The following is a 14583-nucleotide window of genomic DNA, read 5'->3' as shown; positions in this document are numbered from 1 at the left end:
CATACAGTAAGAGTTTGAGAAAACAGTGTTCCTGTGGAAGCTTTTCAGTCTCACTTCCTTAATGAGCTGACAGTACACCAAATAAACCAAGACATGGAAATTCAATGTCTGTTTTCTGTTAGTGCAAAGTTTCAAGCTCCAGTTTGAAATAAATTAAACTTTAAAATATTGTAAATGTCTCTCTATCCTGAAAAGTAGCTAGTGAAACTGGAAGTCAAAACTGTCATTCATACACAAATTAAATAGTGACACTTTCTTTTCTTTTTTGTTTTATTATTGCTTACCATGAATGGTTCTAGCTTTACCAGGAGTCAAAAGCTGCATAATTTTGTTACTTAGGCCAGCAGATACAGAGCAAGGAACCAACCTGCCTAGCAACAACACTTTTTTTGCAGTTTTTTCAGAATTTTTTACTGCAAAACTCTAGTGTGATAATAAACTTCAGTGCGATTCTGTTATTATTTAGAGTATGAAAACTCACAGACAGCACAAAACATGCTGATCTTGTTTAAAAATGGGATAGAACTAGTACTGTATTTGAGAACACCTACATCCACAAGCTGCTTACCACAGAAACTAGTTTTAGTGCAAACTATTCATGACAACCAACTACATAATAAATTGCATTTATACCAAAGACATCAATAAACCCGGTAAATGCTGGATTAATTTTGGAACAACATCCAAAACTCAAATCCTGCTTACTCAAATACATACCAAAAGTAAATATCTAAGATACATTTACATCCAACTTATATTTTAAAAAGAAAATGCCAAAACTTTATAACAAGGACTTTTAAAAAGTTTTGTCCAAAAAAAACCCCAAAACAATGCCAATAGTCCCAACTGCAGTCAAATGGAGAAGGGAGTAATTTCAGAGTTTAGAAACTGAGAGCTGGTAATAGGTTGACTTTTTACAGATACTGATGAAGTTGTTAACTGAAGATTAACATCCTAAGCAGCATAAGGAGAAACCAAAGTGTACAGAAACAGCCAACACATGCAGAAGAAACTTTCTACTGAAACTGCCATGATGTGTTTTAGTTAAATTCAGTGAAACTTGGGAATGCCTATCTTTGTGTGTTCTGTGATGACGGATAATTTGGTATTATATTCACACCTTATAATGTAAAATATTTGTATTTTATGTATTTTAGATTTCTGTAATGTAACTACTGAAGATGAAAAATATATAGCTTTTCTAAAATGGTAGAAGTATTTCCACTTATTGCACTGATATTGTGCAATAAAAATACAAATCTAAAACAGGACATCATGAAATAGCGAAAAAGCACATGACCTCCATACAAAGTCTCAAAGATAATCGCCCATCCACCCATCTGTGACAAACACTGCCCCTCTCATTTAGGGGACTGAAATTACTGCTAGTAAGAATGACAAAGATACAACTATTTAATCATCACATTTATGGACTGACATTTTATGTCTATGAAGCTGTATGATTACATCATAGAGCTGTCAATCATGCACACAGAACAAACACAGTAAGACAGAAATAGGGCAGCAAAAGCATGACCAGCTGTTTGTGTGCACAGACCACCCTCATTCCGCATGCCCCTGCAGTGACTGAAAACAGACAGCATTTCAGAACTGACCTCCTCGGATTTACACTCTGGTAAAAAAAGTCAAGAGTAAGTTTGCAGAAGTGCATTGAAGAAAGAAATCTGTAGTGCATGTGCACTATACTCAAAACACAAATGAAAGGAACCTCAGAACTCTTCTTTCAGGACTGTAATTGAGAGTGTATTGAACCACTTAACTCCATACCTTCAACCAAACAGTGTCCATTACGGAGTTCGGAGGGAAAAGGTGGAGAATGAGTCATACTCGATTAAACTTACTGCAACTTCATGGATGTCTCATGATGAAACTACGGAGAAGTTACTGATTATGTAAAGTGATTAGAAAATAATCATAAGTGGCAATGATAATACACCTTGTTTTAAAATGAAAAACATGATTATCAGTTGAACAACTAACAGGTGGCTAGAAGATAAAACACTTCACAGTTACTGCCTTGGCTGCCTCTTTTACTTTTTTTTGCTACTTTTAGAAAACAAAAGCCTCTTGTTCTGTTTTTCTTTATTATTGTTTTACTTAATTTGCAATTCCTACACTAACTCAAGTAACACTGATTTTTAGAGTAATTTTCTCTGACATTGCCATATAGCAGATCTCATTATCAGAGGAGAGGCTGATACCACAGTATTAGGTCCCATTTACAGCACTTAAAAGTCACTCAGAAGGGGCACAGACAAACCTTTGTTGTCTGCATCTTTGTACGATGATTTGAGACCCAAAAAGCCATTCTCATCACCCTCTTTTCTGCTCAATATGCTTACACAATGTAAATGACTGAAAATTTAAGAGATATGGCAAAAGTCTCTCATTCCTACCCAAGGTATTATTTGTCACACTAAATCATGCTGCAGCACTGCTGATGTGCTTGAACACAGACACTTGGTAAACCTGCTGGAATACTTGGCTGTAAAAGACTTCATTTTATCACCACCTTTTATAACTAGAAATTGCCATTCTACTAGTAATCATGATAACTTCAGTCTATTTTTTTTAACTGTATGACAATCAAAACAGTATGTTATGTGGGGAAAGTATTTCCTTTTTAAAAAGATAAATCATATTTCTCTGACCTGACACCATAAAGGGTCAAAATATGCTCAAGTGCCTAAAGTGTTAAGATATTACATTAATGTAAGCTGCAATACCATAAAAATTAATTCCTTATTTGTAAAAAGCTAATTTCACGGACACTGAAGAGACTTCATTTTCTTTTTCAAAAAAATGCTTATAAGATCCTACTTCTGATACTCCTTATTTGTTCATAACTGAGAATCAGAAAAAATGCAGACCAAAACTTGTAACTTTTGTCTTTCAAACATATTGCATGTACAGCTTTGTTTTGGTCTAAATATTTCTTATAGTAAACTGTCATTCAGCCCACCACAAATCAAATATTTTTAACTTTTGAAAGGAGTATTGGTTAACACTACTGAAATTGCATAACACCCTGAAATGTGGATTACCAGGAATAACAGCTACCAAGAAAAAAAGCTCAAGTGTAATTAAGTTATTAATTTACAGGTTGAAATAGGAAAGTCTACGTCCTTGTTCCTGGTATGAATATTGATTTGGCAATGACAAGTTGAAGAAACCTGCATGAATATTTTTGCCTTTATTTACATATATTGTTACTGGTTTTATTAAAGAGCAGTTGTAAACAAAATAGTTCCACAACTTCTCATACAAGGTAATGTGATGATAATTCACTCTTCTGACCATTTTTAGTAACTCTGGCATGAGATGTCACTAGGAAGACTAAAGCTGCAATAGAACCATTACATTTGACACTTTGGGGGCCACACTTCCATGCAAAAGAGAAGTAAAAAAATCCAGCTTTATTTTTCAAACCCACAAAGTATGGAAGGTGAGTGCAACATGGATCAACTCAGTAAGCAGTGAGGGTGCTATTATTTGTGTGTTCACGGGACATTAACAATATAAGTCCTATGAATGACACAATCCAAGTACTGCATATCGCTGAGAAATGTAGCAGGATCTCAGCCCTGCCAAGCTAAATTGGGTAATTTGATCGGTTTTAGTTAACAATGTAAAATATTCTTTAGCAATTTTCTAAGAGATAAAGATTGCATGTCCTGAAGGGCACAGCAGACATTTTCTGAATCTTCATGCTTTCAGATACTTACCTAACAACATCCCCTTCTAATATCAAATAAAAGTATTGTTTTGTCTCAAAAAGTGATCCAAGAGGTTCACTGATATGGTGCTACAGCAAAGCCTAGTGGCAAAAGCGGCACAACTTGATTGTTCTGCAATTCTCACACTTTTGACAGCCTCCTGGTGTAGCCAGAGCATTGCTATTTGGTTTCTTGTTAAGGGTCAGACTTCAAACCTCCCGTTTGCATGTGATCCAGCACGTTCCTTCTGCATGCAGTCAGAAGCATCATGTGGCTGTTAACAGAAATCAATTTCAATGTGTCCCCCACTGTAGTGGATCTCTCACCTGGCAGGTAATGGCTTTCAGAGTCTTCTACATACCAGTCATTACAAAGAGACACTGATGTTCCTCAGTTTTGTATTTGCAATTCTTTGGTTAAGACGCCAACTCCTGATACTCAGTGTGACACATTTAGATAGCTGCTGCATTGTTCTACATTTATATGAAACTTCCCAGGATCATTCTGGGAAAGTAATTTTGACACAAGAATTGAATGCTGAAAACCACAGAAGTAAGAAACCATGCGCATCAGCACAACACATCAATTACTTAGCTATTTTCTTATTTTCATTTTACATGACTAAACAGGAAATTATTCCAAACCCGTGAAGTTCAAGAAACAGCACATACTCTATTTCTTAAATAACTCTAAACAAACCAAAACAAATTGTGACCATTTAAAATCCTTTTCAAACCCATGCAGCAAAATTTCAAGTCAATTCTCAGGAACTAGACACGGGCATAAGTACCACAGAAAAGCCCAATACCTACAGGTATATAAGGACTCAAAAGTAGAACCCATCACTTTCCCACATAAGGTGCTTGTTTTAAAAAAGAAGTCATTCACTGCACTCCTTTTGCTGCTTTCTCCAGAGATAGTTAGGCATTGCACAACTCAATCTGAAGCAGCATGAGCACACCATCTGTAGCTCTTTAAAAACTTTGACAGCTGACTGTCATACTCACTATTACACAACTTTACATTCCTAATCCATGTCCCTGCAACACACAGCAAAGTTCTAGCATCTACCAGCTCCTTCCACAACATGATGTGTTTTAACAAAATGTAGCAAATTTTGCAAATATATATTTGCAAATTACTGATGGCTAATCAAAGAGAATATGCTCCAAGTATTTAAAACCTATTGTAAGTTTACAATTGCAAGGAATTAATTTAATGTTTAAGTGAATGAGTTTTTCCCTTCATGAGAAGTTAATGCTTATTTAGATATGTAAAGATGGTTAGTTTACAAAGCAGACTGGTAAGATGTGGCTTTGAGCTCCATGCAACTCTTCAACAAATAAAATTCAATAAAATTGTAAAAAATTCTAAAGAATTCAACAGTAATTTTGATGAAAAGATTAAAAAGGAGGGTAATATATATATATATGGAAATGCCTACTCACAAAGTACCAAGAGAGCTTACTTAAAATCAAAAAGAAGGAAAGATTTCTGAAAGATCTCATAGCAGCAATCAAAAGAGATCTTAGCCTTTTCTTTCCCAAAAGGCTACAGCCAGAAAAATCAGACATGTATTCTGTTCACTGATAACTTATGATGCATCATAAGAATTTTGGGGCTGCTTAACAAATGCTCTATATCTAGAAGTCCACAACAATGAGATTTTCATCTCCTTTGAAGTGAAATTTTACCTTTAATATGAAATCATTCTAACATAATAAATTCATAATTACAAGAACTAAATTACAGCTTAAGAGACCCAGCCATTATACTGAATTTTCAAATCAAATTTATGATGAACCATTCATTGGAACTGTAATAAAGTCTCCCCCTCAAAATTCCTACAAATAGCAAAAATGATCTGTCACTTTTGCTGTCCTCCAAATCAAGTGCTAAAATATAGATAAAACAAAGAATTGAAACTAGAATTCTTTCCCAATGTGAAATCTCGCATTACCATCTGCTCCCCAAGGGGATGGTGGTGGTAACCACACAAAATATCTTTACATTTCAGCATTCTTGAAACAGACAAAAAAGAACTCAGCCTCCGTTATACCATCATATGTAGGCACCATTGAAAATTCATAATGCAATTTTCCAGTGTTCAGTTTAAAATTACCTTATATAACACTTTACCTTCTTTTGAGGGTAACATATTTGAAATGTAACTTTTTCTTAATAGGTTTTTCAAAACCATAAGGGACTCTTTGAAATAATCCCAAGGCAACTCCAGTATTCTTTACAATAGTTATGAAGATGAGAATAAATAACATGATGAGTGATACCATTCTCAACTGAAAATCAGAAAACATGAAGTACTGCAATGTCCTTGTTTCCAACTACTGAAACACTTTTAACTACATGATAGAATCTTACACACACATGCTTTCCATATTTAACATACAATGCTTTTCTTCAAATCACTGCAAAAATATTTCAATACAAGAGATGAGTCTGTTATTAGTCACCAATGCATAGAGTACTTAATATTGTAAAATACTGAAATATTGCAAAAAAGAAAAAATCAGAAACAATGAAGTTTATATTCTAACAGCTTAAGGTGAAAATGCAGTAATGTTATGCAATGAAAAAAATAGCAAGCTTTTGGCTACTTACATAATATATAATCATAATTCCTTATTTGTTTTCCATAGCAAAAAAAAAAGTATTAGAGATCATAGTGAATTAGTCTTTTGAGACAACACTTGAAAATTTTAAGTGCTATGAAATAAGCCATTTAAATGCACTAAAACAGTATTAAATCTCATTATTTAGCTCAGTTTTTAAATTCCATGTCTTTATTGCTAAAAACCTGTAGCTCATAAAATTATCCTTCAGCTTTCATGTAATTAATATATTTTCATTTTTGAGCATCCAGAAATAACAGTCTTAATTAAATTACCTCTGGTATCCCCAGTTTTCTACATGCATCCAAAAAGTTTTCCACGTTTCTCCTGCATTTGGCCATGCTAAGTTTTGGCTGTAGAACAGAAAAAAAATTGTCTGTGGCTAAAGAAATCATGAAGAAGAGACTTAACTGTAGTTAACAGGATCACACCTTGTAAATTTTTTATGTGCTCACAAATTTATAGTAGCTATATACAATATTAAGGTCTCTGAAGAATCAATGTCCTAATACTTCAGAATCTCAAACATTTCTACAATTTGTCCCACTCAGGACTATTCACCAAATACTTACAGAAGTATCATGTTACTAAAAAGAAAAACCAAAACCCAAATTCCTCACTATTTTAGTTTCTCAGTATCAGATGTGAAACAATGCTAATTCCTAAATATTCACTTAAACCAAGAATTCACTGTAGTAGCAAGGAACTCAAAGAACTAGTTTTCCAGGCTAAAATAATTTGAAGGCTGTTTCAAGGAAGAGAACATCAATATAAAGTTGAAACAAAACTAAAAAGAAAATTAAAATATGTGCATTTGTTACACCACAAGATATTTATTTTAAAAAATCAGCATGAGAAGTTTTTACCCCAGAAATTCAAGTTTTCATATTTTGGCAATATCATATTTTTTATCAAAAATAGCAATTATTTTAAGTCAAGGAACAGCAAAAGAAATTCCACTAGAATATCTGAAAAAGTATATTTTTCTTAAATCTATTTTCTTCAACTTCTTACAGAGTGCCTCCAAAATCCACATGGTATTCTCAGAATTGAGTATCAGGTTGCACATGGCAAATTTTTACCAAAATGCACGTTAAAAAGAACAAAGGCAAATAGTCTGAAAACACACAAAACCTCTTCAGAACCAGACTGTTATCAGAAATCTGGAACAATGATCTATACAAGGAATAGACATAAACAAAGAGAGAAAACACAGTAGTGTTTTCTTAAGTTTTAGTAAGTGCATACAGAATTTATGTCCTGAAATCTTCAGGTTCTTAGATTTAGGCAAGTCACAATTAAATCACTATAGTGCAAGTTTCTGTTCTATCTGCAGGTAAAAGGAATCACCTCTACATTTAACCCAACAGGACAAACATACTAATAACTGTTTAATTGCTTTAGTAACATGAAATCTGCTAAGCCATACACTGCTGAAAAAAAACTCACTTTTTTTCAATCCACAAAGGAGATGATAGTTTTCTTTTTTAATGGTGTACTAGAATGAAAACTTGTAATCAAAGTATTTCATACTGTTCTAAACAGAAATGCCCTAATGAAAATACCTAATCTTGTTACTAGATCAGGTACAAGGCAGGATAATTCTATGCATTTATAAATGTGCTTGTATATATATACACGTATACCTAGATGATATATATAAATGTATTATATATAAAAGTTAATGAACATTTGCAATCATATAAATGTTGCCCTTAACAGCAAAGATCTTTCATTGAACAGTAACATGGTTTATGTACCCAAATATCATTTGAGAATGAAACAATAATCAATAAAACATTTCAGTGCAGGAAGAAACATGCAACTTACTACTGCTGGTGAGGGTACATGAATGCTCCCGACAGACCGAGGGCGAACATGATTTACTAAATGGCACAGAACGACACCATCCATCAGAGCCGAGCCCAGGTCTTCGGGCAAACAGATCTTCAGTCTTGTTTCTATGTTCTGCAAAGGAAGAATGCAGGAATACTTTGATACAGAAATGCACAAATGGGACAAAAAGGGAATAAATACCCTCATCTTCTATGCTGTAGGCACATAGCCAGGTTTAGAGTTTTTATTACCAAAAAATACAATTCTTCTATATAACTAATTCTTTAGAAACTAAACCACAATCTCCTTTATGCTGGTCACTCAACTACATAAACTTCTTTAAATGAACTCAACACTGCAATGCTGCTGCCACAATATGCGTCTGTTTTTATACGGAGGTATAAAAACACATCTGCATGTAATTAGTCATGTGACTAAACTGCACATGGCTCCTTCCTTTTACCATCCCCCCAAGTCTTGTACTTAAATTTTCTTTATCAGCAGAAAATTGAAACAGAACTACATTGTCTTAATGACTGAACAAGCAGAGAATAAAAGGCAATCTTTCCCTAGTAGCCTAAAAATTACTCAGGAAGATTTAGAGTGATCAGAAAAATAGGTAAGAGAAGGTAAAACATTCAGTGTAAAAGAGAAATTCTGGATATCTATTAAGCAAAACAGAAGACTCAATGAACAGAATCTGATATTGCAAAATAAAATACTTTTGAAAATATTTATGTATTAAAAAAACCCACCAAACCCAATAGGTTGCTTCATATGATGAGTTTCCTGAATTGTGCTCCAATCTTGAAAACATTCCAACTCTATACTTAAAGATAATTACTCCCCATTATCTTTAAATAGATATTTCTTAGTTGAACCTCTTAATGTCATTACTCTCTATTAGTATGTTACCTCAACCTATACCGGTTGAACATGAATATCTATGAATAGATAATTATTTTTAGAATAAAGGAAGTAGGTTGAAGAGATTTTTGGAGGTCACAGTCTAACAAATCTGACATGACACCAGAGCCCTGGTTAGTTAAGTTTTGGATATCTGCAAGGACAGAGAGCCCTCAAAATTTCCAAGCAACTTTATTCAGTGTTCCGCTTCCCTTATGCAAAGAATTTCCTCCTTATAACTACTTGAAATTTCTATCTCTGCAATTTGTGCCACTGTTTTTCATGGGTTCACTGTTAATCTTTGAAAAGTGTGGCTTTACACCTTCTCTTTTACTACCCTTCAGGCAGCTGAGGACAGTCACATGATATTCTCAGCACTCTAAAACAAGAAATCCAATCTAAAGAAATCTAGCTCTTCACTTCTTTCTCATACATCCTTTATTTGGGTGGCCTCACCATGAAATAGCCTCCACTGAAGCACTCTGGGGTTTCATTATTTTTTCTCATTTTTTATTTTACTAGACACACTATTCAAGTACTTGCATGTAGGTTTCACAAGTGGCAAACAAGGGAGTGCCTCATGTTCACTAATACAATGTTTTCTTTTCACCTTGGTTTAATTCACAAATCAGAAAACATTTTTAGTAAATAAATACATAAAAGAATACACTTGGAGACTGTTTTGCCAAAGCCTGTTACAAAAAGATTTATATAAAGTTAATAAAATAAAAATGTATTTGTTAGAACACTAGTTTGTCTGTTGGGAGACTATTCAGTGTATGTTGTATCTCACTTTAACAGTGGCAATCAGTTCAAATTGTCTCAGCATCCACCGGTCTTGATTAGGGATCCAGAAACTTGGGAAACCAAGGGTCCCTATAAACTTGTAACCTGGGGTCATGGCTATCCGTGTGTAGCTACTCCCTCAGGCCCTTGGTGAATTCCCCAGAAGTGGGTGAAAGCTTTTGTCCCCAAGAATCCAGGTCAGACAAAAGGGGACAAGAAGCAAGTAGCTGATGCTTCAAAGAGAAGACGCCGCCGGATGGAAGAAGAGGAATGCTCCTAAGCGTGAATTCCTTCTGGCAGAAACAGAAACTTTAATATGTTCTTAAAATGCTTGTTTTTCCCTTTTAGAGAAAACCTACCTCCCACTCAACCCTGTTGAACCCCATCCAAGTCGCCATCCTGCGAATGCTGAAAAGAATGTTTAAGGGCTGGGGATTCACGGGGTGGTGGACATCTATTGTTAGATCAATTTTGTTACTCCTTGTTACTTTTTTCCTTGTAACCTTGGCGTTTGGGATCCTGCATCACTTGATTTTCAAAGCTATCAAGGGACTCATACCTTCTACCTCAGAAGTCAACCACATAGAGTTGGCTAACTTGAGGAGGCCTGACTACGCCACCAACTGTAGGTGGTGAGAAACCCATACTCAGGGTTGAATTGAGCCCAGTGAATTCCTGTAACCTTGTTTAACAAATAAGGGGGAGGTGTTACATTGTGCTCATGGGCATTCTGTTTCCCCTTCCCCAGGACCCTGTGACTCTGATCAAGATAACCCTGGGCCCCTCCTTTCTGCCCCAATGGGGTTGGCAGAGAGCCAGAGAAGCCCTCCCTGTCCAAAGCCTAGATAAACTCCTGACATTTCCTGTTCGTTCTCTTTTGCCCCGCTCTCCCCATGGACATCACAGAATAAAGAGAGCTGAACCAAGATATATCGGAGTAAGAGCCTCTTTTGGAAATCTTTGCCATCTCCTGATATTCCTCCCCTCAAAGCCTTGGATCTCTAGGCTGATAATTTAGGGGGCTGAGAGGGCACGAAACATCAAGGGTAGACCAGGGTATGCATTTTATAGGAGCACAGTGCATCTACAATACAAACTCAATGCCATTTCATGCTGGAGTTCATGGCACTGTGGAATCTCACTACATGCTAACTTACCATTGAACAACTGAAAAGCAAAATTTACTAATATATGTATTTATTGAATAAAGTACAAACTTTATGACTTACATGCTATGGGCTATTTTCTTGTGCAGTACATAATCAAATGCTCTGATGGTTACTAATGTCACTAAAGGACCCAGTATATCTAAGTAAGTTTTATTAATTTTCAAATCTCACTTTGTATTTTCAAACACAGTCAGTCTTCTAGCTCATTGACTTGTAATCAAACTTCTCACAAGAAACAAAATAATTTGCATTCCAACATGATATTTCAGGGTGAGAGTGAAGGATAGTGAGTGGAGCTAAAACGTAACACATTAAACCAGCATTACTGGTAATACCTAATACTGTGTAGAGATAGCTTTATTACTTCTCCACAATCATGCCTGACACAGTGAATAACCTTGTTCTAATTTTCATTGTGAGGATTAACTGAATGAATGCACAAGGAATCTTGCAGAAATTATCTATGATTATTTTTAAGAACCATGGTAACTCTTCAAAGAAATGTTTAAAAGCTGCATTGATGCTGCTGAATAGACTAGGTTCAGAATAACTACAAAGTACTACAGTTTATTACTGATACTTCCCCATTACCACATTGTCTTTCCCACTGCCAATAAGTATGTCTCATCTAATTGCTGTATCTTGTCCTTCTGGCACCATTCAGGTTTAGAATTGATAATACACTACATTCTATCAACTATGTTATATCTTTAACAAGACCTGCTCTGTTAAAAAATATATATAATCAGCAGGGCAAAGTTAGGTTAATTCATTAGAACAGGTGAGGGCCTGAGGCAAGACAACACAAATCCACAAGTCCTACATAGTTCTACATTAAAAATCTCACCTTTTAAACATTTTTTGGTAAAGAGAAGAACCCTGTTGCTTTAAAATTAAATAATAGAAGATATGTTATTTAAAACAAACTGATAAGTTTTCAATTAGCCGTTCCATGAAGCTAATGAGATAAGGACAAATAATCTTTTAATTCAGATGTGAAGTGAAAATCACTTATCACTTTCAGGATTTGCAGTTATGTTTATGTCTGTCCCTGTCCTGTTCATGGGATATAACTGCAAACCTTGACAGGTTCAGGCTTGTGATATTCTTCACAGCAAAGGTTGTCATCTCTTTTTTGTCAACACGACCAGGTGTCACACAAACATTGCTAACCAGGTACTAGTTGTGTAACACAAATCCTATGCACCAAATTTTCCATCAGATTCTTGCTCTTGCATTCAAGACAATGTAACAGGAAACCATCTTCTGTATTCAGATTTTCCACTGATGAAATACTGATTTAATTTCTAAGAAAGCTACTTCAAGTTTTAGTTATCTACTTGCAGCTTAAACTAATAAATTTCACTATGCCTTTTACATGCAAAACTGAAGATTTCTCCAGCTGCTTGGAAATAGTTCCTAGACCTCACTCTCTCTCTCAAGTGTTCACTTCATCCTTTCTGATTAAACAAATCATTAAATCCACCAGTGCAAGGCATGCTGATTAAATGGATGTCATTCAGGTAACTCCATTATTTCTCATTTTTACAAAGTCTTTCCTGAAATACAGACACCTGATTGTGATAAAGAACTTCAGCAATAGTCTCATCAATGTGATTTGCAGAAGTAATATTGCCTCATTTAACCTTTCTTGTATTTTTCTCCTTAGGCAACTTTCCCAAAGAAAAATTTAAAAAGATATTCCATCAGCATAAATTAATTCTACCAACACTCACATACCTCACGTAGCTGTTCCACAAGCTCTCTCTCTTCTCTCATCTGCTCCATTTTCCTTCGAATTGTGAACTGTGGATCTATTGATTCCAAATTTCTTTGTGGTCTTAAGAACACTGTGATTTTTAAAAAGAGAGATTTTAGTTTAAGAACAAGCACTTTGATTTATTTATTTCTAAATTAAGCAAAATCTGTAGGCATTGCCTCCAGCAAAAACAGTTAGAAATTTTTTTTGTCCTCAAGAGGACAGAAAAATCTGATCTTGGATTAATGATTATGAATGGCTGCTATTTGGATATTGCTTGGGCCAGCGTCCTGAGGCAGCAATGGTGCAGATAAATTATCATCCAAATCCTAATCCGTAAGGGCAAGTTTTGTCAGATGATTAAGCACCAGCAGTGTCCCTTAGAGAGTCTGATCTGTACAACACTTTGTATTTAACATGGCAGGAAACACCTCTTAGTCTTAAGTAGAACTCTCTCCTACCAAGATGCTGAATTGCATAAAAAGCTGTGACAAGTCTCCTACACAGAACAAAATGCTTACTAGATAAGGTTATGCTAAAAAAAATAAAAAACAAAAACAAACCTACCAAAGAAAGACAAATGTAGGAAGATTCAGCCATTCAGTAAGTGCCTACGCTAAAAAGTCATATTGCAAACGTAGCATTGCACACACCCGTGGCAGTTCTCCTTCCTAGAAGTCCTGTCAACTCTATCACTTTGCCCACAATACAGCTTCTTGAAATCATTACATGACATTTCTGCAAATATGCACCTCTACCCTTCCACTTCTGTGAGCAGTGACTGCTTTGAATGGGTTGGAAAAACAAGATGTACAGTCAAAATGCAACTGCCCCTGTTTGTGACTCTGCCATCTCACACAAGTGTAGTCATGATAAATCTCACCCAAACTGTGTGCAGGTTCATCTATATACAGGCTGTTAAAGTAATGAGATGATTGATCTAAGTTACTTCTCTAATCAAAGGGACAGACAGACAGCACCTATGGCACTTCAGCCAAAAGGCAGAGTTCTTTCCACTAGCTACTATAAAAAGCTTAAAGAAACAAACTCCTTGTATATCTTTAGGCCATTCATCTTACGCATCAAGACAGAATAAACCATGGCCAGTTACCAAACTTGCTTCCTTCCACTACTTGACTCATATAATCCTAATTTAACTTTTCTCAGGGAACTAAAATTTGTTACATTGCTGTAATTTCAGTAAAATCAGTAATTTCTAGAATGGCATATCAATGCTATTTGTTAAACAAAATTGCTTTTAAATAGAACACCTAATATTACAGTCCTATATTAGTAAACTCTATAATGTCATCAGAAATCCCAGGGACAGCGTAGAGGAGCATTCTGCAGAGAATGTGGGACTGAGAACTACAGAGACTACAGCTCAGTTCCCTTCTCCACGTGGACAACACATCATCAGTGTCGCCACTCAAAAGCCTCTACACAGAGGTGCACACATCATAAATAAAAACATTCTTCACACTGACCTGCCACACAATAAACATAGAGGCTGTTAGAACACTGTTTTATATATATCTAAATGTTATATATAAACCTAAATATATATATATATATATATATATATATACCTAAAATGTTATTTATAAATTGTATTATTTAAGATGGCTACAAAAAAAAAAAATTTTAAAAAAAATTCCCAAGTTTTTCAAGAGCAGAAACCCTTATCAAGGACTTCTATTAACTCCAGAACTCTACTGTATTAAAATTTCTGCATTAGCAACTCTGTAATAACTTCCTGG

The 14583-nt window shown here is 35.1% G+C and overlaps 1 protein-coding gene across 8 annotated transcripts in view; it reads right to left on the bottom strand.

Annotated features, from left to right (window-relative positions):
- LRCH1 (leucine rich repeats and calponin homology domain containing 1) overlaps window positions 1–14583 on the bottom strand; it is a 117673-nt gene that overhangs the window by 13071 nt on the left and 90019 nt on the right. For all 8 annotated transcript variants that reach the window (XM_041716092.2, XM_041716079.2, XM_041716080.2 and 5 more), the window contains 3 exons: window positions 12805–12914; window positions 8198–8335; window positions 6643–6720 (listed from right to left, as the gene is read on the bottom strand). In XM_041716092.2, coding sequence (XP_041572026.2) covers window positions 6643–6720; window positions 8198–8335; window positions 12805–12914 — 326 coding nt within the window. The remainder of the gene's footprint in view (window positions 1–6642; window positions 6721–8197; window positions 8336–12804; window positions 12915–14583) is intronic.

This window comes from Taeniopygia guttata, chromosome 1 (assembly GCF_048771995.1).
Source record: "Taeniopygia guttata chromosome 1, bTaeGut7.mat, whole genome shotgun sequence".
Lineage (NCBI taxonomy): Eukaryota > Metazoa > Chordata > Aves > Passeriformes > Estrildidae > Taeniopygia > Taeniopygia guttata.
Note: the sequence above shows the minus strand (reverse complement) of the source record. Positions and strands in the feature narration are given on the sequence as shown.